The sequence below is a fragment of the Onychostoma macrolepis genome, chromosome 08, assembly GCF_012432095.1.
Source record: "Onychostoma macrolepis isolate SWU-2019 chromosome 08, ASM1243209v1, whole genome shotgun sequence".
Classification (NCBI taxonomy): Eukaryota; Metazoa; Chordata; class Actinopteri; order Cypriniformes; family Cyprinidae; genus Onychostoma; species Onychostoma macrolepis.
This window is the reverse complement of record NC_081162.1, coordinates 23,524,676-23,551,270: the sequence shown is the minus strand read 5'-3', so window position 1 is coordinate 23,551,270 and position 26,595 is coordinate 23,524,676. Positions and strand designations below refer to the sequence as shown.

At 40.9% G+C, this 26,595-nt stretch overlaps 1 protein-coding gene across 3 annotated transcripts in view; it reads left to right on the top strand.

The window, feature by feature from the left end:
• LOC131546113 (scavenger receptor cysteine-rich type 1 protein M160) overlaps positions 1–24,071 on the top strand; it is a 37,906-nt gene extending 13,835 nt beyond the window's left edge. For 2 of the 3 annotated variants that reach the window (XM_058785446.1, XM_058785447.1), the window contains 10 exons: positions 15,402–15,710; positions 16,809–17,123; positions 17,277–17,579; positions 19,717–19,983; positions 20,247–20,522; positions 20,691–20,810; positions 21,027–21,107; positions 21,440–21,514; positions 22,078–22,227; positions 22,311–24,071. In XM_058785446.1, the coding sequence (XP_058641429.1) occupies positions 15,402–15,710; positions 16,809–17,123; positions 17,277–17,579; positions 19,717–19,983; positions 20,247–20,522; positions 20,691–20,810; positions 21,027–21,107; positions 21,440–21,514; positions 22,078–22,227; positions 22,311–22,510 (2,096 nt within the window). In that variant the 3' untranslated portion in view covers positions 22,511–24,071. Of the gene's footprint in view, positions 1–15,401; positions 15,711–16,808; positions 17,124–17,276; positions 17,580–19,716; positions 19,984–20,246; positions 20,523–20,690; positions 20,811–21,026; positions 21,108–21,439; positions 21,515–22,077; positions 22,228–22,310 lie in introns of those variants that run through there. The other variant, XR_009272605.1, reaches the window with a different exon arrangement.
• The last annotated feature ends 2,524 nt before the right edge of the window (positions 24,072–26,595 follow it).

The following is a 26,595-nucleotide window of genomic DNA, read 5'->3' as shown; positions in this document are numbered from 1 at the left end:
AGCCTGTATATGCTCCCACTAAAAGCCCAATTTATACTTCTGCGTCGAACCTACACCGTAGCCTACACAGAGATGCACAGGCCTACGCCATAGCCTACGCCGTACCTGACGTGCACCTCTTCAAAAATCTAACAGAGCGTCAATTCTACGCGGAACGCAAGCGCTGTGATTGGTCTGCTAGAACTCCTCCCTCCGTATGTACTTGAGTTTTGTGTGCGTTTATGATCACTGTAATATAGTTTAATGTTACACCCTCTTATTTAAAATAAAACAAAGCAAAGAACAAGTGTCTTATTTATTATATTACATCGCATTATATACATCAGTAGTTGTCCGCGACAAACAATGTTGATCTGCCGTGGTACACGTCCTTGTGGAGATTGAAAGAATGCCATCTTCTCCTGTTCCGTTGTTGTCTCCTTTTTGTAGTTTTAACGACGCGGACGACGACGCAGAAGTATACTGTAAATCAAAACCGACGCACAGCTTACGGCGTAGAGGCTACGGCGTAGGTCCGACGCAGAAGTATAAATTGGGCTTAAGTCAAATAATGAGAAAGAACCAAATTGCCTATGACAGCTATGCTGATGATACCCAGATTTACTTAGCCTTATCTCCAAATGACTATAGCCCCATTGACTCCCTCTGCCAATGCATTGATAAAATTAACAGTTGGATGTGCCAGGAGAAAACTGAAGTCATTGCATTTGGAAACAAAGATGAAGTTCTCTATGGAATGATTTTCCGGACTATTTTCAAAAGCAATTGCAAATTGTATTTTGAATTGTGTTTTCCACATGTGGGCGCATAAATTATGACATAATCCAAATGCAAAAATCTTGCATTACCGTTTGCATTTTCGCTTCCGCGAACGCACAGTGACTGCCACATTTCAAATGAAAAGGCAAAGTCCATTTGCAATTGTATTTCCCATGTCTTACAAGTTATGAGCCTGTCATATTTAAATAGCAATATTAATTACCACATTTGGTTTTTCACTTTCTCTGCGTCGTGCATGTAACCTGCCAAAACTCAAATGAAATCGCAATTCCTTTTGCATTTGAATTTCTGACGTCTATACGGAAAGCTGTCAATCATTGTGAGGGGGCAGGACTATACTAGGGGGCGTGTTTGTATTGGGAAGTGACGTCACTCACAGAGGACAGTGCTGAACGCTTTGATTAATCAAGAGGGTCTGGCTGCAGACATAGGGAAAAGAGCGGAAATACGTCACCTCCACGAGCGATGCGTCGGCCATGTTGGTCCGAGCAAGATTTCCTGTGAAAATCACTTACACTAGCGACGCGGCCGCCATGTTGGTCCAGACAAACTTTTAAAACTTCATCTTTTTCATTTATTTTGTTAAAGCTTTTGTTTTGTAATATTTATTAATTGCTATATAATCATATATAAATGGTGCTTTGCATAGTCACCTCTTTGTAAGCAATGTTGATATTTTCTGTACTTTTATCTTTGGTATTTTTACCTTGGCGTTAATAATAATAATAATAATAATTATTATTATTATTATTATTATTAACTAAGCTTTTACGGTTTATGACACGACAGCGCTGTCTTTTATTTTTTTCCCCCCAGCAATTTGCACTACAGACATTAAAACATAGCAGTAGGTTTAAAATACACATTTTGAGGGCCTCTGCCTTTTGTTCATGTTCGTTTGTTAACTATACATGTCAACTACCAATGTAACATTCCATACATTTTAGAAAGTAAACACTATGTTTGTGATATTTATCAGTGAACATTAAATGAAACATTATTTGTATTTTAATAACAACATATACAAATCAACCACAGTAAAATAATGAATAATTTCCACAATTTAAGTTTTAATTGTTAGAGTATAAAAAAAAAAAAAAAAACAGAAAACATCTTACACTATATTGAAAACACATGAACTGCAAGTAACTGTAATTGTTACAGTAAAGACACATTGCGCGCTCACATTCACATGCACATACACACACACTACACACTTCACTCTTTGTCTGTACCAAGACCTCCATCGTCCATAAAGTAATCCCAGCTACAGTAGTCAGGGTGGTCATCTGAGAAGTAAAACCCCAAAAGCACTCTTTATAGGATAAAACTATTCCATCGTGTTTATTCATCCTTTTGAGGTGACGTATTTCCTGTTCGAGAGTGGAGCTCCACTCTCCCACGGTCTGCAGCCAGACCCCTCTCTGATTAATGGAGGTAATCGGTGAAGGCTCCGCTAAATACAGCTGTCAATCAGTTCGTGCCTGTGTGAACAAACAGACAATCTTCTTGGCACAATACCTAATTCTGTCTTTTCACCCCAAATGCAGCGATTATCCCCTGCTAACAGCGGCAGCCACAATGGTACACACAATAGGTCAACATTCACGATTAACGAAACGCTTTACACCTGTCTCAACATCTCTCACTGCTTCTCTCACTCCGATTGACAAATGAGTAAACAGACAGTGCAATTCTACACTTATTACAGTACATTTTATTCCTTTCTAGCTGCCTCAATATTTTGAAAAAAACAAACAAACAAAAAACAACTTGCCAATCAAACTTGCCAGTCGTGCAAGTCTCAAGATCTCTCACTGTGTACAGCCACCCGAGACTGCGATTGATGCACATGATTTTTATTATGAATTTACTTTGGCTGTGGCATGTTCTGTGTGAAGACTCATCTAGGGCAGGCAGAGCAGGAGTAGCAGCATTTTCTGTTTTCTTATGTGCATCAATTGGAGTGTAAACAGCCTGAGAGATCTTGAGGCAGGTGCTCTATTATGAGATAGGAATAAGATATAGGTGGCAAATAGGTAAATACGTGCATATTTGCACTGTCTGTTTGTTTATGTGCCTCAATCTGAGTGCAAACAGTAAAAGATCTTGAGGCAGGTGATGTGCTCTCTATTACTACGGAAGTTCTAAGCGGCCATGCATTTTTTTCCCCTTCTTGTTTTCTCGTGATTTCGACATAACAAAAGTTGTTTTGTAGTTATCATGACTTATTTTTCTCACGGATTCAACATAACAAAACTTGTTCTCCAAGTTACTCAACTGCGCCAGCAGGTGGCAGTATAGAACTACTGACTGGGAGTTGATACTGTATCAACTAAATCTTACAGTACGCGTTTGGGACAGAGGACCTTCGTGATCGCTATAATTTATGCAGTTCATTAATGAAGTGTAAGCGTTAGTTCTGGCAGGTCACGTGAGTCAAGCTTGCATCAGCTGATTCTCATAATACAACACCTATCGCGGCATTCCTATATAAGCTCTATTCCGTATCAATCAGCAGCTTTTCCCGCTTGCTCAGGAGCAAATCAGACGGCGAATTCCATCTCTATGGGAAAGCCTTCAATCAGGAATTTTCAGGGGTTCGTTTCCCACAGAGTTCTCACCAGATTCAACAAGTTGTGAACTTGAACGCGAATTCGCTGCGATTGATATAAGCGGATAGACTCGGAAGTGACCTGAGCAAGCACTGCTTCTCATAACGATATATCATTGACATAGATCTTTGCTTGCAATGCCCGCAATTCATTCTGAAGTCGTGCTAATGTGACTGCATCAACAACACTTTACACGAGATGTGCTTTTGGCTTGTTAAGGCAGTTGTTCAGTAAAATGTTTGTTTGCTAGGCATGCTGTTACTTTAGGCTCATTGGATATATTTTGTCACGCTGGTAACATTACCCAGTAAATTTACCACAGCGAGGCTTGTTTTTAATATGTTGTTTAAGGCTGTCTGATATGAAACAGGTTTGCTGCTTAAGACTCATCTAGTATTGGGAATTCTGTTTCATTAAACTTATCCTATTTTTTTCTATTTGATATGCTGTTGCTTTTAATCAGTGTACCTGTAACGTGCTTGATACTTAATGGGCAGTATGTAGATTTTTCTACCAAAGGTTATTAATGCTAACGATTATCTGGATAAGGGCAACATACTGTTGCCTAAACGTCGGGTATTGACCATATGCTGTACTGCATTAAAGGGGCATGCTGCTCTTCTCAGCTGCTGATTAAAGAAGAGTACCCCTTCGCTGCTTCTCTTCTTCTTAAAGGGCATGCTGCCACAGTCTACGCTATTTCAGAAGGCCTTCGCTTTAAAGCTGTTAGGGTATTGGGATTTTGCTTGCTTTTAGGGCTTATCTAGTGCTCAGTATCATGTTTGTTGCTAGACCTGCTTGTTTCTTTAAGCTATTGGTTGTACTGCAAGTACTGGTACTTGGTAAATTTGCAAAAGCAAGAAGCTAATATTTAACCTGTTATTGTTGCTCTCCCTGCTCATTCATGACAGGCTGCATGGATGGGCAGGGAGTTTTTGCACAGAACAGAACCATACCGCCAAACCAAAACTTTATGCTAAATATCAATCTTTTGACAATAGTGGTCCTGACAGAAATGAAGCGTTAGTTCTGGCAGGTCACGTGAGTCAAGCTTGCATCAGCTGATTCTCAGCTGATCATATCTACCTATTGGAATACAACACCTATCGCAGCATTCCTATGTAAGCTCTATTCCGTATCAATCAGCAGCTTTTTCCGCTTGCTCAGGAGCAAATCACCCTCCTCCATCCCCAACTCCTCCTTTTGCACAGTCAGGACTTGTCTTTCTGATATTCCTTGCTGAATCAGACTTAAATACTCTTAAATACACTTAAATATCATTAAGTACATTAATGATATCTGCTTTGTTCTGTTCCGTTTACCCTAGGGAGGTTATTATTGTTGCTCTCCCTGCTCATTCATGACATGCTGCATGGATGGGCAGGGAGTTTTTGCACAGAACAGAACCATACCGCCAAACCAAAACTTTATGCTAAGTATCGTCCCGGGTTACTTGACTGTAACCCTGTTCCCCGAAAAAGCGGGAACGAGATGCTGCGCTGAAAGCGCTATGGGAAAACATTCTTTGTTCGACCGGTTGTGAAGCACGTGTGTCAAACACGCCAAGAATTGGCCTAAATAAACTCGGTTGGTGACGTCATGATCACATGCACCTGCGAGGTTATAAATAGACGTGACACGGAAACATCCTCAGGTTATACCTTTGTCTGAAAGGACGTCCAGGCACGACTACAGTGCGGCATTGAGGCGCAGCATCTCGTTCCGCTGGGGAACAGGGTTACAGTCAAGTAACCCGGGACGTTCCCCTATCAAAAGCTACTCTCGATGCTGTGCTGAAAGCGCTATGGGAATGAGAATACCCACGCCGCACTGGAAGTGTCTGGACCCCAACGTTGTGTAGTGTGTGGGCACAAACATGAAAGAGGTCTCAGACACGACTCTGGGATGTCGACTCAAGGACATGCGAGCCCGGAGTAACATGAACATCCAAACTATAGAATCTAACAAATGTGTGCGGAGAGGACCAACCTGCCGCATCACAAACTTGCTGCAAGGGGACACCTCTTGCCAAAGCCATTGAAGATGCAATCCCCCTGGTTGAATGGGCCCTTACACCTAGAGGCGAAGCTTGACCACGCCTCATAGGCTAGGGCAATAGCATCCTCACCCAATGTGACATAGTCTGTCAAGTGGCAGCCGCCCGGTTGCGGCCTCCAAAACATACGAAAAGCTGCTCCGACTTACGCCACTGGCTAGTGCGGTGGACGTAAATCTGGAGAGCACGTACTGGACACAGTAAGTGAAGTTTCTCCTGCTCCGGTGTCGTGAACGGCGGAGGGCAGAAGGCTTCGAGAACGACCGGATTTATGGTCGAGAATGGAACCTTCGGAAGATAACTAGGGTGAGGATGCAAAATAGCTTTGACCAGCCCAGGGGCAAAATCTAGGCAGGATGACGAGACTGACAGAGCCTGCAAATCCCCAATTCTCTTCAGAGAAGTAATAGCTGTTAGAAAAACCATCTTTAGGGTCAGAAGCCTGACAGGCGCTGACTCTAGTGGTTCGAAAGGGGTGTCCACTAAGCCCTCAAGCACTATAGCTAGGTCCCATGAAGGAACTGTCGCTCTAGCGGGCGGCCTCAACCGCTTAGCTCCTCGAATGAAGCGGGCAACTAGAGGGTGTTTCCCCAACGAAACCCCATCAATCAGAGCATGGCAAGCCGAGATGGCGGCCACGTAAGTTCTGAGAGTATTAGGACATGTTCCTGAGGACAGTTTCTCTTGCAGAAACTCCAGTACTGAAACAATCTGGCAGTGAGCTGGGTCTGCATGGTGTGTCGTACACCAACTTTCGAAAACGCCATTTACTGGCATAAGTTCTTCTAGTGGAGGGAGCCCTAGCGCTCAGAATAGTCTCTATTACATCGGCTGGAAGGCCAGCATGTCTCAGTTGGTCCCCCTCAGGGGCCAGACATGAAGGTTCCAGAGCTCGGGCCGGGGATGAAATATTGTCCCCTGTGCCTGAGAGAGAAGGTCCCTCCTCACTGAATCGCCAACGGCGAGCCGTCGAGGAGAGATATTAGACCTGAGAACCATATCCTTGTCGGCCAACGGGGCGCTATCAGTAAGAGGCGAGACCCCTCTTGACGGACCTTGGCCAGGACTCCTGGGAGCAGAGCGACCGGGGGAAATGCGTAAAGACGCAGTCTGGGCCACACATGGGCCATCGCGTCCAGACCCAGGGGAGCTGGATGAGTCAGAGAGAAGTAGAGGGGACATTGTGCTGTCTCCTGTGAAGCAAAGAGGTCCACCTCTGCTTCGTAAAATCTTTCCCAGATTTGACTGACTACTTCGGGGTGGAGTTTCCATTCCCCGTGTATCACAGCTTGTCTGGACAGCAAGTCTGCTCCCACATTCATATGTCCGGGAATGTAATCGCCCTGAGGGACAGGAACTTGTCCTGTGCCCAAAGCAGAACCTGGTGCGCTAGCTCGTTCAAGCGGCGCGACCGCAGTCCACCCTGACGATTTATGTAAGAGACTACCGCCGTGTTGTCCACCCGCACTAGGACATGGTAGCCTCTTAACTGCTGGAGGAAGTATTTCAGGGCCAGAAATACAGCCTTCATTTCGAGGCAATTGATGTGCCATTCGAGAAGATGACCTCTCCAGATCCCTTGGGCTGGACGGCCATCTAAGACCGCTCCCCAGCCCGTGAGGGATGCGTCTGTCGTTAGCATCTTGCGACGACAGCACGGACCTAGAGTGGGACCCAAAGTCAGAAACCGGGTCTGAACCACATAGAAAGTGCGAAGCCCTGGCGCGTAACCCTTATTTGCCTCTGGGGATTGGCCCTTGGATGAAATCCCCTGGCTCTGAGCCACAACTGAAACGATCTCATGTGCAGGAGACCCAAGGGTATCACCGTGGATGTAGCTGCCATGAGACCTAGAACCCTCTGAAGGTAATGAACAGTAATCTTTTGGCCTAGCTTGATGTTCTTTAGGGCGTTTAGAATGGATTCGACGTGTGCAGGAGACAGCTGTGCCCGCATCGTGATCGAATCCCATACGACCCCCAAATACGTTGTCCTCTGAGCAGGAGAGAGAACACTTTTCTTGGCGTTGAGTCTCAACCCCAGAGATTCGAGATGTGCTAGGACGACATCCCGATGTCGAAGCGCTAGCTCCTGAGACTGAGCCAGAATCAGCCAGTCGTCTATGTAGTTTAAAATGCGGATGCCCTGGAGTCGAGAGGAGCCAGAGCTGCATCCATGCATTTGGTGTAAGTCTTGAGGTGACAAGGCTAGGCCGAACGGAAGAACCCGATACTGGTAGGCTTCGCCCCCGAAAGCGAACCTCAGGAACTTCCTGTGTTGTGGCAATATTTCTATATGAAAATAAGCGTCCTTTAGATCGATAGTCACAAACCAATCCTCTGATTGGATGTGAGACTTGATTGTCAGCATTTTGAACTTGTATGTTCTGAGGTAGCGGTTCAACCCGCGAAGATCTAAAATCGGACGCAACCCCCCATCTTTCTTGGGAACAAGAAAATACCGGCTGTAATAGCCTGACTGTCTGTCTGGCAGGGGAACACGTTCTATGGCCCCTTTGTCCAGCAGAGTTTGCAACTCCTGTGTCAACAAATGCACTCGTTCCGGTTTCACGGAAGTGGAGACCACGCCGTTGAAACGCTGAGGACGATATGTAAACTGAACCCTGTAGCCCTGAAAACGCCTCCTCATCGATGGTGCCGCCTGTGCTCAAGTCTTTGAGCAGGTCAGCCTGGTACGCCTGCAGAACCGCCATGGTGTGCAGGGCAGCACCAGCCTGACCCGCTGCCTGAAAAGCTTTCCCCACCAGCGAGGATGTCATTCTACAAGGCTTGGTGGGGAGCATAGGCTTTTTCAGGGAGGATGAAGTCCCAGGGGAGAGATAGCCCGCAAGCATCTCTTCCACCTGGGGCATCATGCTGTAGCCCCGTGCCTTTGCATCCACGATAGTCGAATAAATCGACGTCGATGGCACGAAGACACGGGACGAATAGGGCTTACTCCATGACCGAACTAGCTCATCATGGAGATCGCCAAAGAAGGGGAGAGACCATCGCTGAGGCCCCTCCCCCCGACCACCTGACAGAAACCTGTCATCTAATTTTGAGCGCTTGGGGGTCTCGTGCTCCTGTGGCCAGTCTAGTTGTAAACGATCGACTGCTCGAGTTACCACCTCGAGTAACTCCTCATACGCTTTATCATCGCGAGAGGAGCGCTCTGAGGTGGCACTCTCCATCTCCACAGAAGCATGAGATGAAGAACTCGGCCCGTTCAGAAGAAGCGCCGCCGCTTCAGAAGCGGATGCGAGGACCTCGTGATCCGGCGAGAGCGCGAGAGAAAGGGGCGGACCCGTCTCACGCGCCTCAGCCAGATCAACACGAGACCCCCAGGATTTTCCAGAGGGAGCGGCGGCTCGCTCGTCTTTGAAAAAAGCGAGCCGCGCGCGAAGCACTTTGATAGGCAGAACATTGCAGTGCTCGCATTCTCCCTCGAGCCCGAGGGCAGCGTGCTCTTCCCCAAACACTCAAAACAGAATCTGTGAGGATCGTCCTCCAAGATGAGCCTCTGACACGGAGGCACGCATCTCTTAACAGACTCTGCCATCTTACTAATATATATATCTTATATATTATATATCCTTTTTTTTTTTTTTTTTCTTCTCTTTTCCTTTCTCTCACACAACACACGCACACACACAATGCGGTCCTTGAAGACAAAGAAACCTGAGGATGTTTCCGTGTCACGTCTATTTATAACCTCGCAGGTGCATGTGATCATGACGTCACCAACCGAGGTTATTTAGGCCAATTCTTGGCGTGTTTGACACACGTGCTTCACAACCGGTCGAACAAAGAATGTTTTCCCATAGCGCTTTCAGCGCAGCATTGAGAGTAGCTTTTGATAGGGGAACTATCTTTTGACAATAGTGGTCCTGACAGAACTGACATTTAATAAAACTTATAAATGTTAAATGCTTGAATAAATATGATCATTTTGCTTGAAATTTTATGTTTTTGTTATGTTATTACTGCTGCACGACTCACCACAGTTTTTCATTTGTGACCCTGTACCACAAAACCAGTCATAAGGGTCAATTTTTTTTAAAAATTGAGATTTATACATCATTGATTTATGGTTTGTTAGGATAGGACAATATTTGGCAGAGATACAAAGGTTTTGATGTATTTACAGTAGGAAATTTACAAAATATCTTCGTGGAACATGATCCCTACTTAATGTCCTAATGATTTTTGGCATAAAATAAAAATCAATAATTTTGAACCATACAATGTATTTTTGGCTATTGCTAGAAATATACCTCAGTGACTTAAGACTGGTTTTGTGATCCAGGGTCACATTTACAACGACGTATTTGTAATGTGCATCTTTCTTATTTTTAATCTTTATTGTTAATAAATATATATTAATAAGAAATGTGATTTGCATATGGGTATAATTTAGTTCAGTGATGTTGTAGCCTAATCCTTTGTATTTTCTACATTTGTAGGAAACCATAAGTGTAGAATTGCACTGTCTGTTTACTCATTTGTGTCAATCGGAGTGAGAGATGTTGAGACGGGTGTAAAGCATTTCGTTAATAGTGAATATTGACCTATTGTGCGTACCGTTTTGGCTCCCGCTGTTAGCAGGGGATAATCGCTGCATTTGGGTATTTGTGCGACGCAGAGAAAGTGAAAAACCAAATGTGGTCATTAATATTGCTATTTAAATATGACAGGCTCATAACTCGTAAGACATGGGAAATACAATTGCAAATTGACTTTGCCTTTTCATTTGAAATGTGGAAGTCACTGTGCGTTCGCGAAAATGCAAACAGTAATGCAAGATTTGCAATTGCATTTGGATTATGTCACAGTTTATGCGCCCACATGGGGAAAACGCAATTGAAAATACAATTTGCAATTGCTTTTGAAAATAGTGCGGAAAATCATTCCATAGTTCTCAAGGTGAATGCATACCTTGACTCTAGGGGTCAAACAACTAAAAATCAAGTCAAAAATCTTGGGGTGATTCTGGAGACAGACCTTAGTTTTAGTAGTCATATCAAAGCAGTAACTAAATCAGCATACTATCATCTCAAAAACACAAATTAGAATTAGATGTTTTGTTTCCAGTCAAGACTTGGAGAAACTTGTTCATGCCTTTATCACCAGCAGGGTGGATTATTGTAATGGTCTCCTCACCGGCCTTCCAAAGAAGACCATTAGACAGCTGCAGCTCATCCAGAACGCTGCTACCAGGATTCTGACTAGAACCAGAAAATCTGAGCATATCACACCAGTCCTCAGGTCCTCATGGCCTAGGACCTAAATACATTGCAGATATGCTCACCGAATATAAACCTAACAGACCACTCAGATCATTAAGATCGAGTCGGTTAGAAATACCAAGGGTTCACACAAAACAAGGGGAGCTCGCTTTTAGCTATTATGCCGCCCGCAGTTGGAACCAGCTTCCAGATGAGATCAGATGTGCTAAAACATTAGCCACATTTAAATCCAGACTCAAAACTCATCTGTTTAGCTGAGCATTTGTTGAATGAGCACTGTGCTACGTCCAAACAAATTGCACTGTATTTTATGTATAATCATTTTCTATTCTTAAGTGTTTTAAATTCATTTTAAATAAATTTTTATATACAGGTGCTGGTCATATAATTAGAATATCATCAAAAAGTTGATTTATTTCACTAATTCCATTCAAAAAGTGAAACTTGTATATTATATTCATTCATTACACACAGACTGATATATTTCAAATGTTTATTTCTTTTAATTTTGATGATTAGAGCTTACAGCTCATGAAAGTCAAAAATCAGTATCTCAAAATATTAGAACATTTACATTTGAGTTTGAATAAATGACCATCCCTACAGTATAAATTCTGGGTATCTCTTGTTCTTTGAAACCACAATAATGGGGAAGACTGCTGACTTGGCAATGATCCAGAAGACGAACATTGACACCCTCCACAAAGAGGGTAAGTCACAGAAGGTCATTACTGAAAGGTGTGGCTGTTTACAGAGTGCTGTATCAAAGCATATTAAATGCAAAGTTGACTGGAAGGAAGAATTTGGGTAGGAAAAGGTGCACAAGCAACAGGGATGAGATAAAGAGATAAAGATGAGATAGCCAATGCAATGAGATAAAGAGAGGTGTAACATGGGCTCTTTTGGGTTCCTTGAAGACCAGTCGTGCTGCCACATTCTGAATCATTTGTAGAGGTTTGACTGTGTTTGATGGAAGTCCAGTCAGAAGAGCATTGCAGTAGTCCAGCCTAGAAATGACAAGGGCCTGGACAAGAAGTTGTGCAGCATGCTCCATCAGAAAGGGCCTGATCTTTCTGATGTTGTGTAGTGCAAACCTGCAAGATCGAGCAGTCTTTGCAATGTGGTCTTTGAAGGTCAGCTGGTCATCAAAGATTACACCAAGACCGAAGTTGATGGGGTAATTGTTGATGAACCTAACTGGATCGTGATGTAATGCTGTAGAGTTGGAGCGGCGGGAAAGACAAGAAGCTCAGTCTTTGCCAGGTTGAGCTGAAGGTGATGTTCTTTCATCCATGCCGAGATGTCCGCCAGGCAACCTGAGATCCTTGCAGCTACCGTTGGATCATCTGGTTGAAAGGAGAGATAGAGCTGTGTGTCATCAGCATAGCAGTGGTAGGAGAATCCATGTGCCTGTATGATGGGACCCAGTGATGTAGTGTATGTGCTTTGGATACCTCCCCTCCCCAGGCCACCCTGAAAGACCTACCAGTGAGATAGGATTCAAACCAGCGGAGTGGAATTCCAGCGATGCCCAGTGATGAGAGAGTGGAGAGGAGTATCTGATGATTGACAGTGTCAAACGCGGCAGATAGATCCAGCAGAATGAGGACTGATGATTTGGAATGGGCTTTTGAAATTCGCAGGGCTTCAGTGACCGAGAGAAGCGCAGTCTCAGTTGAATGGCCACTCCTGAAACCTGACTGTTTAGCGTCCAGTTTGTTGTTCTGTGAAAGAAAAAATGAGACCTGGTTGAAGACAACATGTTCAAGTGTTTTCGCGATGAATGGAAGGAGAGAGACCGGTCTATAGTTTTCTATAAGAGAAGTGTTTAATGTAGGTTTTTTGAGCAGTGGGGTTACCCGAGCCTGCTTGAACGCAGTGGGGAAGATGCCTGTGAGGAGGGATGTGTTGATGATGTGTGTGAGTGCCAGTAAGAGCGTGGGAGAGATTGCTTGCAGAAGGTGTGAGGGGATTGGGTCAAGAGGACATGTTGTAGGATGGTTGGAGAGGAGAAGTTTGGATACTTCAGCCTCCGTCAGGGGACAGAAGGAGAAGATGGGAGTTCTAGCAGTGGATGTGGTTGGTTGGGGGTCCTGTGTGCGTGGAGGTGAGAACTGATCACTGATCGATCTAGTTTTGTCTGTAAAAAAAGTTGCAAAGTCATCAGCTGTAATAGAAGTGGTGGGAGGTGGTGGAGGGGGACAGAGGAGAGAATTAAATGTTCTGAAGAGATTACGCATGTCTGGAGGACTGTTGATCTTGTTGTGGAAATCTGAGGATTTGGCAGTGAGGACATCAGCAGAGAAAGATGAGAGCAGAGACTGATACCTACTCTGGTCCAACGGGTTGTTTGATTTGCGCCATTTTCTCTCTGCCGCTCTGAGTTTAGTCTGATGTTCACGAAGAACATCAGATAACCAGGGGTTAGAAGGGGCAGCTGACCTAGAGGAGAGAGGACAAATGTCGTCTAGACAAGAAGTTAAGGTAGAGCATAAAGTTTCAGTAGCTGCGTTTACATCCAGAGATGAGAAATGGGTGGGTGATGGAAGAGAGGAGGATACTACAGAGGAGAGATGGGAAGGAGAAAGTGAAAAAGTAACCAGTAGGGGGGGTTGGTGGCACACGGGTAGCAGAATGTAGTGTAAATGTAATGAAGAAATGGTCCGAGATATGTAGCGGTTGTACCAGAATGTTATCTGCAGTACAATTGCGTGTGTAAATTAAATCAAGTTGGTTGCCTGATTTGTGCGTGCTAGTAGTGGTAAGGCGATTGAGATCAAATGAAGCTACGAGTGAGTGGAAGTCTGTAGCATAAGGCTTGTCTAGGTGAATGTTGAAATCACCAAAGACTAAGAGTGGAGTGCCATCCTCCACGAAAGAGGACAACAACCAGTCCAGCTCCTCTAGGAAGGTGGCTAGAATTTGTCCAGGGGGAAGGTAGATTACCACAATCTGGAGTTTTATCAGAGCTGATACAGTAATGGCATGACATTCAAATGAGTTGTAATTGCATAGGGTAGAGTGGGTTGAGTATTTCCAATTGTTTGAAACGAGCAGGCCAGTACCCCCACCCCGGCCAACTTGACGCGAAGTGTGAGAGAAAGAGAAATTAGTAGAGAGAGCAGCTGGGGTTGCTGAGTCTTCTGGACGAATCCAGGTCTCAGTCAAGCCCAAGATGCTGAGAGTGGATTTTAAAGAAAAGGCAGAAATGAAGTCAGCTTTGTTGACGGCTGACTGACAATTCCAGAGACCCACAGAGAAAGCCAGAGGTGTAGTGGAAGATGTAGAGATAGGGCGTAGGTTAGCAGGATTACGTTGCCGTCTGCGAGTGATGTTAGAGCGTGGCTGAGAGAGAACCGGAATGTTTTGGAGACACATGATAGAGGTAGAAGGAAAGAGGATAGGAAAGCAGAGTGTGTGAGGAAGGAAAAAAAGATACTTAAGTGTGTAGCTCGGTTAAAGTCGCGCAGGAAAAAGTCGCAGGTCTTTACACTCCTCGGTCTTCACACGAGGAGGCTGAACACGACGGCTGAACGCTTCCGCAGACGCTTCCGCGTCAGCGCACAGACCTCAAACAAATACACAGTCTAGAGTGAAAAAAAGCTGTGGCCGCTTTTAATTAGCACAACCACCAGCCAATCGCAGGGCAATGGCTCAAATCGAAACTAACACTTCGCACTTAAGTGCAGCAAAGGAGTTTAAGCTAAAGGGGCAGTTATTATAATGACCAGTAAGTGCAATCAAAAATATAAACCACAACGAAAAAGCAGAATAGAAATGGGTAGGAAACGAACTATTCTTTCCTAGCAGCAAGTAATTAATTTAAACAACAGAACTAAGAACAAGTATTAAAACACTTACGCACTGCCGTCCGTCTCTTCTGGTGACTAATCGCCTTCTCCCGGGGTCTAACAGTGCCCGAACAGTTTAAATAGTTTTTACAGTCACTTTCAATTACTACTGTGTATGAAATGTGCTATATAAATAAACTTGCCTTGCCTTATCAAAATCATTTCAAATTCCTTCACCAGATCTGGAAACAATATTACTCAAAAAACCATATTCATAATTGTACAGCAGTTTATAATTTGAACAGGTAACATTCTCTCAGTCGCTGCACGTAAACTCTTTTACTAGTTAATTACATCGTAACCTCATAGCGTCTCAGATTCATATGACTCAAGTTGCTCTCCAATTGTTTTTTTTACTCAAAAAATACGCATCAAGATATTGAGATATCAAGATCATAGTATCACCAAGAAAACAGTATCTTGCAAAAGCAATACTTAGAAAACCTGAGTCATGCTTGCAACACACATGGTGAACACTTGGCAAGCAGAAAAATGCACAAATCCTTGTCAGTACTAAAACACCTCTTCCCTAGTGATACCGTATAAAAGATTATTTCTAAATAGAAACTAGCAAAATAGCTCTAAACCTTATGTTTTAAATTTAACTCCGTGTGGTTCTTTCCTCGTGTAGAGCTCAGCTCACTACCGTTCGGTTAAGTTTTTTTCCTCTTCTCGTTACTGAAAAACTATATTGGCTTCACCTCTCTGCAGCGCCACTACTGCCATCTGCTTGGACATTGGACAATAATGATATGCAGTTAAAATATTAGATAAAGCTAAAAACCTCTTAACTCTGCTTTAGGTTAATTTTAAGCGGCTTACACATGTATTCTTTCTGATGCCACTTGTAGGATCAGTGAGTGTGGCGCTTCGAAACCCGCTTGCAGAAAAATGCTGGGGAATGGTGGAAGTCTGCATAGATGACAAGTGCGGCGGGATTTGCACGGACACTTGGAGATCAAATGAAGACTCCAAAATGATCTGTGAGAACCTGGGCTGCGGAGAACCATTTCAGGGCCAGTTAACACTTAAGAAAAATTATCTATCTGTGAGCTTCTATAGTGTGTACTGCTCAGAAAACATGCGAAATATGAGTATGTGCAGGTTTATTCACAACAAAGACTCCGACTGCAACACTGCAGCCCAAGTGATATGCACAGGTAATGTATACCGTTGCTTTATTCATGACCAAAAGTTTGTTAACTCCTGCTTTATTCATCAGAACTTTGGGCTTGTCACTCTTAAAAATTGTTAAGGCTTAAAATGTGTTATTTTGTTTCTTGTTTTACACATAATTTAGCCTGGGTTTGTAAGTAATCCTGATTTTAAATTAAAACAAAAAGAATTCCTCCAGTTTGTCTTAAATAGACATTTTGGACCCAAATTTTGCCATCAACACACATTCAACAGTTTCTCTTAGACGCCTGAAACTAAACAGTGTGGCAAATGTTAAGTGTGAAATGTTGACTAACCCAGGAATAAAATGGTTCTTAAAGGAATTGTTCACTCAAAAATGAACATTTGCTGAAAATGTACTCACCCTCATGCCATCTAAGATGTAGATGAGTTTTTTTCATGGGAACAATTTTGGAGAATTTTAGCATTACATCACTTCCTCACCAATGGATCCTCTGCAGTGAATGGTTGCAGTCAGAATGAGAGACCAATCAGCTGATAAAACGTCACAATAATCTACAGAACTCCAGCCCATCAATTAACATCTGGTGAAGTGAAAAGCTGCATGTTTGTGAGAAACAAATCATCATTAAGATGTTTTTAAATTCAAACCATTGCCTATGGCTAAAATATGAGTCATTTGTCCTATAATATTGCTTTCTCCAGTGAAAAAGTTGTCTTGTCTGAATTAGCAGAGAAATATGCACAGATTAAACACTTGTCAAGCAAAAACAGTTCAAAACATTTCTGTTGATTTTGATGGGAGAGGACATTTTCACTGGAGAAAGTGTTATTATGCATTAGAGACAAACACTGAAATTGTGTGGAGTACTTGTGGATTATTGTCAGCTGTTTGGACTCTCATTCTGACAGCACCCATTCACTGCAGAGGATCCATTGGTGAGCAAGTGATGAAATGCTAAATTTCTCCAAATCTGTTCCCATGAAGAAGCAAACTCTACAGTTTGGACGGCCTGAGGATGATTAAATTCTCAGCAATTTTTAATTTTTGGATGAAGCTTTCCTTTAAGCACAATGTAAACCGTCATTTAATAACAATTTATTTGATACACTCTTCGTAGACAGCATCAAAGCTAGACTGGAGGATCCGAGAGACAAATGCGCTGGAAAAGTGTCATTGTTTTACAAAGGGCAATGGACACCTGTCTGCCAAGACAGTAAAAATGAAGATCTTAAAAATACGATCTGCAGGGAACTGAATTGTGGAGGCAATCTGCAGGGAACTGATCATCTTAGTTTGCCTTTTCATGACCAGTCCCAAATCCAAGGACTATCAAGTATTAAATGTCTGAATCGAGCTAACTCTGTTTCCAAATGTGACCTCAGTGAGGCTTCATTGAAAAGCTCATGTACTGTAATGTATTTGAAATGCACAGGTAATTATCACTTATGATACTTCTTACTCAAAAAAAAAAAAAAGTGCAGACATGTCTCACTAGGTCAAGGATATAGTTTCTTCTCTGACATTTGATCTTTGCTCCTGCACATGCAAAACAAGATCTTTGATATTTCTGCCTTTCATGTAATAGATTGGGAACGCTTGCTCCTCTATAAAATGGAAGGTAAATGCAGTGGTCCAGTATATGGTCTGAGTAAAGAAGGAAAAACACCACAGCTTGTCAGAGGGCAGGGATGGGGCCGAGAGGAAGGACAAAAGCTGTGCGAGTACCTACAGTGTGGAAACTACACATCACACTCCACACTAGACATACCCATAGAGACTACCGAGTGGTGGAATAAGACCTATAATTGCTCAGGCAAAAAGAGCATGTGGGAATGCGAGAGCCAAGATCAGCCCATCCAGCTTCAGCAGTTAAACATCCAGTGTGACCGTAGGTTATAATCTCAGTTATAATCTGTTAATTGTTGAGATGAGTGTTTTCTTAGCATCAATGATACATTCTAGACCAGTAAAATTTATTTTTAAATTTACATTTGAGTAAAACTGACAGTTTGACAATGCCTTTTAAATCCCAGTTCAGTTATAAATTAATGAATACATCTATGCATATATACTGTGTATATATATTTTATTTTAGCTATTTTTTTTAAAACCGCAAATAAAAAGGACAAAAATACAACAAATTAAAATGAAAACAGAATATCAAAATTGATAGACTTGATGGATAAATGATCTATTAGAACAGTGGCTTTCAATCCTGTTCCTCGGGACTACTGCTCTCCACATTTTGCATGTCTCCCTTATCTGACACACTCATTTGAGTTCATGGAGCTCTTTCCTAATGAGCTGGTGATCTGAATCAGGTGTGTAAATTAGGGAGACATGCAAAATGTGCAGAGCTGTGGGCCCCCAGGAACAAGTTTGAAAACCACTGTATTAGAAGATAGATCTTGTTCAAGTTGGTTGATCTCAGCTAGTGTCCGTGTTGACATTGCTGTGATTGTATCGAGCCATCAAGTTGCTGTCCTTCATCGTTTCCTTGTTCCCTGTGTCTGGCCAAGCATGATGTCCTTTTCCAGTGATTGATGCTTTTTATATGATGTTACCAAAGTAAGCGAGTTGTAATTGTGTAATCTGAAATTCGAGTGATATTTCAGGCTTGATATGTTCTAAGACTGATTTGTTTGTCCTTCTTGCGGTCCATGGGACTGATAAAATTAGTCTCCAGCACCACATTTCAAATGCATTGATCTTTCGATTGTCCTGTTTCCTTAACGTCCAACGTAGGTGACTATGTAAAAGATCAAACTACGTAAGCCGAATCTTGATTGACAGGGAGATGTCCTTATTTAAAAACCTTGTCCAGTGACTTCGTTGACTTTTTCCATTGCAATTCTCCGCTTTACCTCAATAGTTGATGTGGCCTTGGTGTTCACTATCAATCCAAATTGTTACCAGTTCACCAGCATCTGTATGCCTGTCACAGTCACCTCTGCACACTACATTTCCCAGACTCCCTCCTGGTTCACACCTGCTCACAGTTCGTCAATCACTGCACCTGCCTGTCATCAGTGGGCCTTTATAATCCAGCACTTAGCACTCTGTGACTATGTTTACATGGCCATCAGGTACAGGTGCCAAATGAGCTTCAGTAGAACAACGGTGAACTGCGGTCTGATGAGATGTTATGTCAGTAAAACAAACTTTCCTGTTCTGTCAGAGGTTTTACTGCTCACAGTGCATGCTCTTCAACTGTACACGAATGAAGCGCACACTCTATATAACTTCATCATAAATAACCCGCACACGAAACTATACAAGCATACATCGTCAGTTAAGTCATGAAATTACCAAAATTGCGATTAAAGCTGCAAAACTGTGCATGCATGTATACTGAAATATTCTTCAATTCGAGATCACAATATATGGCGCAAGATGATAGCCTATGTAATTTTTTATTTGTGATTTAATGCACATAGGCTAAATGTGAGCACAGTGCAGTTGTACTTTTGTACAATAGGATTCCTACGATCCTATTGCTCCATCTGAAAGACAAAGATAAGACTCTGGTTACTCCCTCAGCTAAGTTCCATTACTGAACTGTTTTACTTACCATCTCCATCCGTCTTGACCCTCTGTTAATAAAGCCTGTTATTTACCACTTACCTGAGTGTTCCCCATGTGTTGCTGACACAAGTAGATGCATACATATATATTCAATTTAACTAGTTTTAACTTTTATGGACACTGGTGGAGAAACACTTTTATTCATTTATTTATGGAACTATAACTTATTAAACAATACAAATTATTATAAACTATTATAGAAGAAAACGTGAATTTCCCCAGAGTGCTCCAATTTACCCCAAAGTGTTCAAAACAGACTGAAACAAGATTTTTATTTATTTACTGTTCACTCATTCCAATTCAAGATCCTGTAGGCATGCCAAAGAACTAAAATGAACAGGAATCAGTTCTTAAATTAAATTTTTATTGTGCAAAGGGCAGTCCTTGACTTACAGAACAGAAATGTCTGAATCTGATTGTCTGATTTCACTCCTCTTCAGGTATACCTCCAGCCATTACGCTGTCAGACAATTGCACAGGCGAGGTGCTCATAGATAAGAATCATGTTTGTGCATCTCAGTGGCATGATCACATGTCCCAAGAGTTATGTCACAGCCTTGGCTGTGGTAAAGCCATCCGAGGCTTGAGCACTAAAACAGGTAAAAAAAATTGTTGGCATTTCAGCTGCTCAGGCATGGAGACATCGGTGTGGCAGTGTGGCTCTAAAATTGAAAGCTGTGAGAACATCCTCTCTGTGGACTGTCAAAGTGAGTCATACACATAATACTGGGCTGTATTAGGACTGTTACTGTGGCTAAAAAATGAGTATTTTATTTTATCAAAAATACTGTCAAAACAGTACCCCAAGCATATCCCCCCACCCCCACCCCAGGGAATATGCTTGTGTATTACTTCACTTTTTGCAGATATGTGCAAGCTTTTAAACTTTAAACTATAAGTGATTAGTGAAATGTACACAATAGATCTAAGTTGTGCTTTTTTTTTTTTTCAACTTACATTTGTATTGCAGATGGTGTTGAATTCCGCACCACTGAGAAGTGTGGTGGGAAGCTTGGGATCAGGTATAAAGGGAAATGGGAATATGTCTGTGGAGAACTGACTAAAGCTGATGCTAAGAAGGTTTGTGATGTGCTCAAATGCGAAAATAGTCAACTGCTGGATGAACAGGAAATAGCCATGCACATAAAGCTGAATATTATTTGTCCAGAAATGCACCAGAGCATTTCTCAGTGTGTGCAGCATCTCCAAAAAGATGAATGCAGACCTGCTGAAATCAAATGTGAAGGTAAAAAACACAGATGCCATACACTTTAGTATTGGAAAATCATTTTATTGTTTTGGGATTTGTTTTCCCGCTGCTTGCTTTATTGCTTGAAGTTAAATAGCTGTGAGTTTACTGGAATAAAGGTTAATAAACATTCTAACATGCGAAACTGTTTTATTAAAACTGCAGGTTATACTCCAAAACAACGTAATTCTTCATTGGGTCTGATATTGGGTCTGTTAGGAGGCGTGCTGGGGTTGCTGATTTTGTTTTTAATGTGGACAAAACGGAAACGCCTACTTTTAGCCTGTGAGTATTACTTGCACCAAGCAGAAAGACATTGTTCTGATTTGCAGATAAGCATTATTTTTGCATGAAGTTAAACAGTGATATTTGAAGGGCCTTCATCTTTTTAAACTGTTGGTGGCAGTGTTTCCCACTGCTTGTCTCACTGCACATCAAACAATAACCAGTAGAATTAATAGAAAGCATACAGTACTTTTTTACCAGTTTCTGTATTTACAGTAAGACATTACAGAAATAAAAATGGCAAATACGTGAACCCTGATGTGAATGAAATGGATAAGATGGATACAGAGGACAGAGGTATATTGTATAATTTAATTATTACTTTGATCATTGTGAATATCGAGACATAAGCTAATGCCTTCCCTAATTGCAAAATGTCATTGTTGTTATTATTAATATTTATTTATTTATTTTAATTTTGTATCTAATAAGACAAAAGACAAAATCATTCACACACACACATAGATACTGTAGATGGATGGATGTAGGAAGATGTATAAAAATCAATAAACTATATATTGATTATATGTATGTATATGTAAATAATGTTTTAAAGCAAAGGCATTCACTCTTTTAATTATTCGTATTTTAATTATTAAATATTTACTGAAGCAAATATATTTCTTCAGATTTGTCTGAAGGAAAGGCATCGTTTTTAGATGATGATGACTACGAGCATGTGGATTCTCTCATGGACAAGTCAGGTGAGAGTTTCAAATATCAGGCTTATAATAGCAGGTCATTTTTAATTGTCAGTTTCATTCATTTCAACACAATGTATGTCAATCAATCAATCTTTTACTTAGTCTGTTCATTTTAGTTTGTCGCCTGCCTGCCTACACATTTGTCCATCTAAATAAATAAACTACACTAATACTATACAAAGTAAACTATAAGATAAGATCTTTTTTATGCTTGATCAACTAAAATATCATGTTAAATAAGTATTAGTGACATTGACTAAATTTAAAGGGCACATTCAGACTCTACAAGAAAAAAAAAGTACAAATGAATATATAATGTACACTCTGGGTAAATATTGGACGGAACACATGCTGGGTTGTTTTGAACCAACAATTGGGTTAAATGTTTAACCCAACCGTCTGGGCAGTAACCCAACTGTTGGGTCTAAACAACCCAATCACTGGGTTCATCCATATTTTACCCAGTGCTGGGTTATATTTAACCCAGCATTTTTTTGAGTGTATGAATAAATTCATATAAATCTACTTATGTAAGAATAAATTATGTTTGGTTTCTCAAACAGGAGAGGAGGATGAAGATGATAGAAAGAGAGGTTCTTCTGGGACAGAATATGATGATATTGATGGACAAGCCAATGGAATCTCTCCTCAGACCCTCCATGATGATGACCTCAACCTCCCTGTCCTTCCCAAGAGACCCGAGAACATTCTTGGTACATAACTCAAATATACACCTCACTGTGTGTGTGTGCCTTTATGGAAATGGTGCTGACCTTTTCCTTTGTGTTTTCATCAGATCAGGACACCTATGAAGTGGAGATAGAGAAACAGGAGGACTATGATGATGTCATACCTGTCGAGGCTGGAACCAATGAAAATGCAGGGACGACAGGCACACAAGCACATGTAGATGTAGACGTGGATGAAGGTCTAGTTGCAAATGCAGATGCGGTATTTTTAACCACAGAGGTAGAAGTTCACACTCAACTAGAGTAATGAAGCAGCCACGTGACCAAATTGTTCTTTTAAGTTAATATAAGATTGTATGTTCTTATATCAGTAGAACAATGGGAAGATAGTATGGATAAACAAATGCTGTTTAATGATGCTAGCTCTCAAGATTTCTCTCAAGATGTATAAAAGAAGGAAAACATACGCAAAACTGATTTGGAATAACAAAATCTTTAATTATCTTCCCAACAGCATATGACTGGATAAAAAGAGCTAATTTTTGTGCCGACAAACCAGTCAAACTTTGTCATTCTTTAAGTTCTGATGTGTAGTTTTGATCTGTTTGCTTCTGTTTTGCTTTATTTGTTTTCAGTCTGTTAAAGCTCGTGAGCAGGCCCACATGAACTCAGCAGAAAACCTTGAAATTAAAATGTAATAGGCTATCGCTATCGTGTTCATTTGATTTGGTAATATCTTTTAAAAATTTACAAGATCAATGCTTTTAAAGTTTTCATGACCAGGTAACACGATGTTTACACAATCAGGATGCCATAGTTCAGTTGGTTCACCCAACAACTAAAATTTGCTAAAAAATTCCAACGTGAGTTTGGTTGGTACAGATCTGGAAAAAATGTAATTACTTAATTTCACCAATGAATCCTCTGCAGTGAATGGGTGCCATCAGAATCCACAAGTAATCCACTCGGCTCCAATCCATCAATTAATGTCTTCTGAAGTGAAAAGATTTGTGTTTATAAGAAACAAATCCATCAAGACGTTTTTAACTTCAAACATTGTTTTTTTTGTAAACAGTGCTTGATTTGTGCATATTTCTCTCCTGATTCAGACGAGATGACTTTTTCACTGGAAAAAGCAATATTATGGATAAAGGACTTGTATTTTAGCTGGAAGCAGCCGTTTGAAGTTAAAAACATCTTGATGGATTGGTTTCTTTGTTTCTGGACTGGAGTTGTGTGGATTATTGTGATGTTTTTATCAGCTGTTTGGACTCTCATTCTGACGACACCCATTCACTGCAGAGGATCCATTGGTGAGCAAGTTATGTAATGCTAATTTTCTCCAGATCTGTTCCCATGAAGAAACAAACTCATCTACATCTTGGATGGCATGAGAGTACATTTTCAGCAAATTTTAATTTTGGGGCGAACTATTCCTTTAATACACAATGTATATATGGACAGATATATGTTCAACTGTCCATTTAGTTTCTATTAATTTTCTGGATCAATAATAAGGCAAATGTTAGCATGTAAAATATATATTTAATTATGCAAAAATAAATAAATAATAATAATTAATTAATTAATCTGTAACCACTAGTTTCTTTAATGCTCCATAATAGTACTGAAAAAATGTAAAGATGATGCTCTCAGAGTCACCAAAAGTGAAAACATACAGTAGGTGCTATTTTGGCAAAAAATAAATAAATAAATACACAGTATATTTTATTTGGGCCTTCTCATGAGCATGTGTATTAATTTTTTTTTTTTACTTATTTTAAAAGGAATTATAGTTTTATACAATTTTACAAGAACCTTTTCTCTTTTTGTATATACAGTATTTTAAAAATCAAACCATTCTGCAATCTGCATTTTTTGAATTATTTCATATTAAAGTAATTGATTGTTTTGACTCTTTTGTACACTTTTGAAATTTAAAGGTGACAGTTTCAGTAAATCTCAGAAGAGCTGGAGGTGAAACGGTGTCAGTGGAGACATGCTCTGGTGCTGTTTGTTAAACTGTATTTTTCTGTAACACCTATAGTTTGATTCACAGCACAAGAGTTAGCTCTCCTTGCTTCATCAGGAATTCTCCTTCTAATTGCAAATATGTCTGATTACATTTGGCATCTGCTCTCACATGCCCTGATTTAAACACACTAACAGCTGCTGTGTTCTATAACTAGTAGTACTAGTGTTACTGTATTATGGTGACGTCTTCCTGTGGCCGGGGAAGTTAACATGTCATCTGCTTTTCCCTGAGGGACTCGTTTGTAAGTGGTTTGTGTAAACAGAACATGTTTCTTTTGAAGAGAACTAACCGTGTGTCTTTAGGGGCCGGAATCTCAAATAGAACATTACGAAATGCAAATGAGGATTATCCAGGATTTATTTAACATTCACTACAGTTCCACGAAGAGCTTTTTTAACACAGCCTGTTTAAAAAGATTAAACATGCCTGTGCTGTGACGCTACTGTTCCCCACAATTAAATCATGGGTGGACATTTTGTTCTTTTGTTGATGTTGTTTTGACCTTGTATAATGTATCATTCTAGCAGCTGGTTTGCTAAAGTTATTCAGGTGACAACACAAACATGCTCCCAAAACTGTAGCAAATTCATCGGTTTGCGGGCAAGTTCTGAGATCTTGGTTGTGGACAATGCATCTCAATTTTGTATCAGGTCTAAAATTTTTATATTTTTTAAATTACATTTTTTAAACTTTTTTACTTTCACAAAGTGGAGCATTGGGCCTCATTTGCATGTTACTGCTGGAAAGCATGACAGGGAATAACACTGCCCTGGTAAAAAATGAAATGCACTTCAGCATACTTTTAAAAAGAGTAATTAATAAAGTGATATGCTTAATATGTAAGAATATACTTAGGTTTTTGCACACTTGCATATATAATACACACAAACACACTGTATATACAGTATATATAAATTAGCAATTAAATGAGAATGTATTATAGTTCGGATTTATATTAAATGCAATTAGTTTAGCTTAAAAAGTGCTTTTTTTGAACCACCTAAGTAGGATAAAGTATCTTTATATGTAATTTCATAATTGGGTCCATGAAATTTGAATGTAGGCCTATACTGGCAAGCATTTATGATACACTAAAATATAAGGCTAGGTATTGACAATTTTCATGGTTCGATTCAATTTCAATTCACAAGCTTGTGATTTGATTCTAATTTGATTCAATATCGATTATTTAGGATATATATCAGGTTCAGTACATTGCAAAATTTCTCAAGGGGAAAAAAATCTCAACTAATGCTTTAAAATATAGACATGAGAGTCAGTTGGTATCACATTACTTTAAGGTTCAAATTAATTGATTTCTATACAAATACTTAAATTACACTCAAAGTTATTTTGTTATCATAACAAAATTAACAATTCGTCTAACTCTCGCATGCTCTTTAAAACATTTTCCTCGCTTCTTTGTCCTTCTCCTCCCCCTCCTTCATCAACTCTAACAGCTGATGACTTTGCCACGCTCTTCATTAATAAAATTAAAACCACCAGTGCACAATTTTCCACACCACAATCTGTCAAGAACATCTTACCAGCAAACATACACTCGTTCACATCCTTCTCTTCGCTCTCTGAGGCAGAAGTCTCCAAACTCATCCTTTCTAATCATCCTACTACTTGTCCACTTGATCCTATTCCATCTCATCTCATCTCCTTCAAGCCATTTCTCCTGCAGTTGTACTTGCACTCACTCACATCATTAACACATCCCTTCACACTGGTGTTTTTCTCTCAGCATTTAAACAGGCTCGTATAACCCCAATACTTAAGAAACCCACCCTTAACCCATCTCTTTTAGAGAACTACAGACCGATTTCCCTTCTTCCTTTCATTTCTAAAACACTCGAACGAGTTGTGTTCAAACAAGTCTCTGCCTTTCTCACACAGAACAACCTCCTCGACAGCAACCAGTCTGGTTTCAGAAGTGGACATTCAACCGAGACTGCCTTGCTCTCAGTTGTTGAAGCCCTAAGACTTGCAAGAGCGGATTCCAAATCTTCAATACTTCAATATCTTGCTGGATCTGTCCGCTGCTTTTGACACGGTTAACCACCAGATCCTACTGTCAACCCTATTGGCAAATGGCATCTCAGGAATCGCACTCCAGTGGTTTGAGTCTTACCTCTCAGATAGGTCCTTCGAGGTATCTTGGAGAGGTAAGGTATCTAAGTCGCAACATCTAACTACTGGGGTGCCTCAGGGCTCAGTTCTTGGACCGCTTCTCTTCTCTGTCTACATGACATCACTATAGGTTCTGTCATTCAGAAACATGACTTTTCATATCACTGCTATGCTGATGACACTCAACTCTACCTCTCATTCCATCCTGATGATCTGACAAT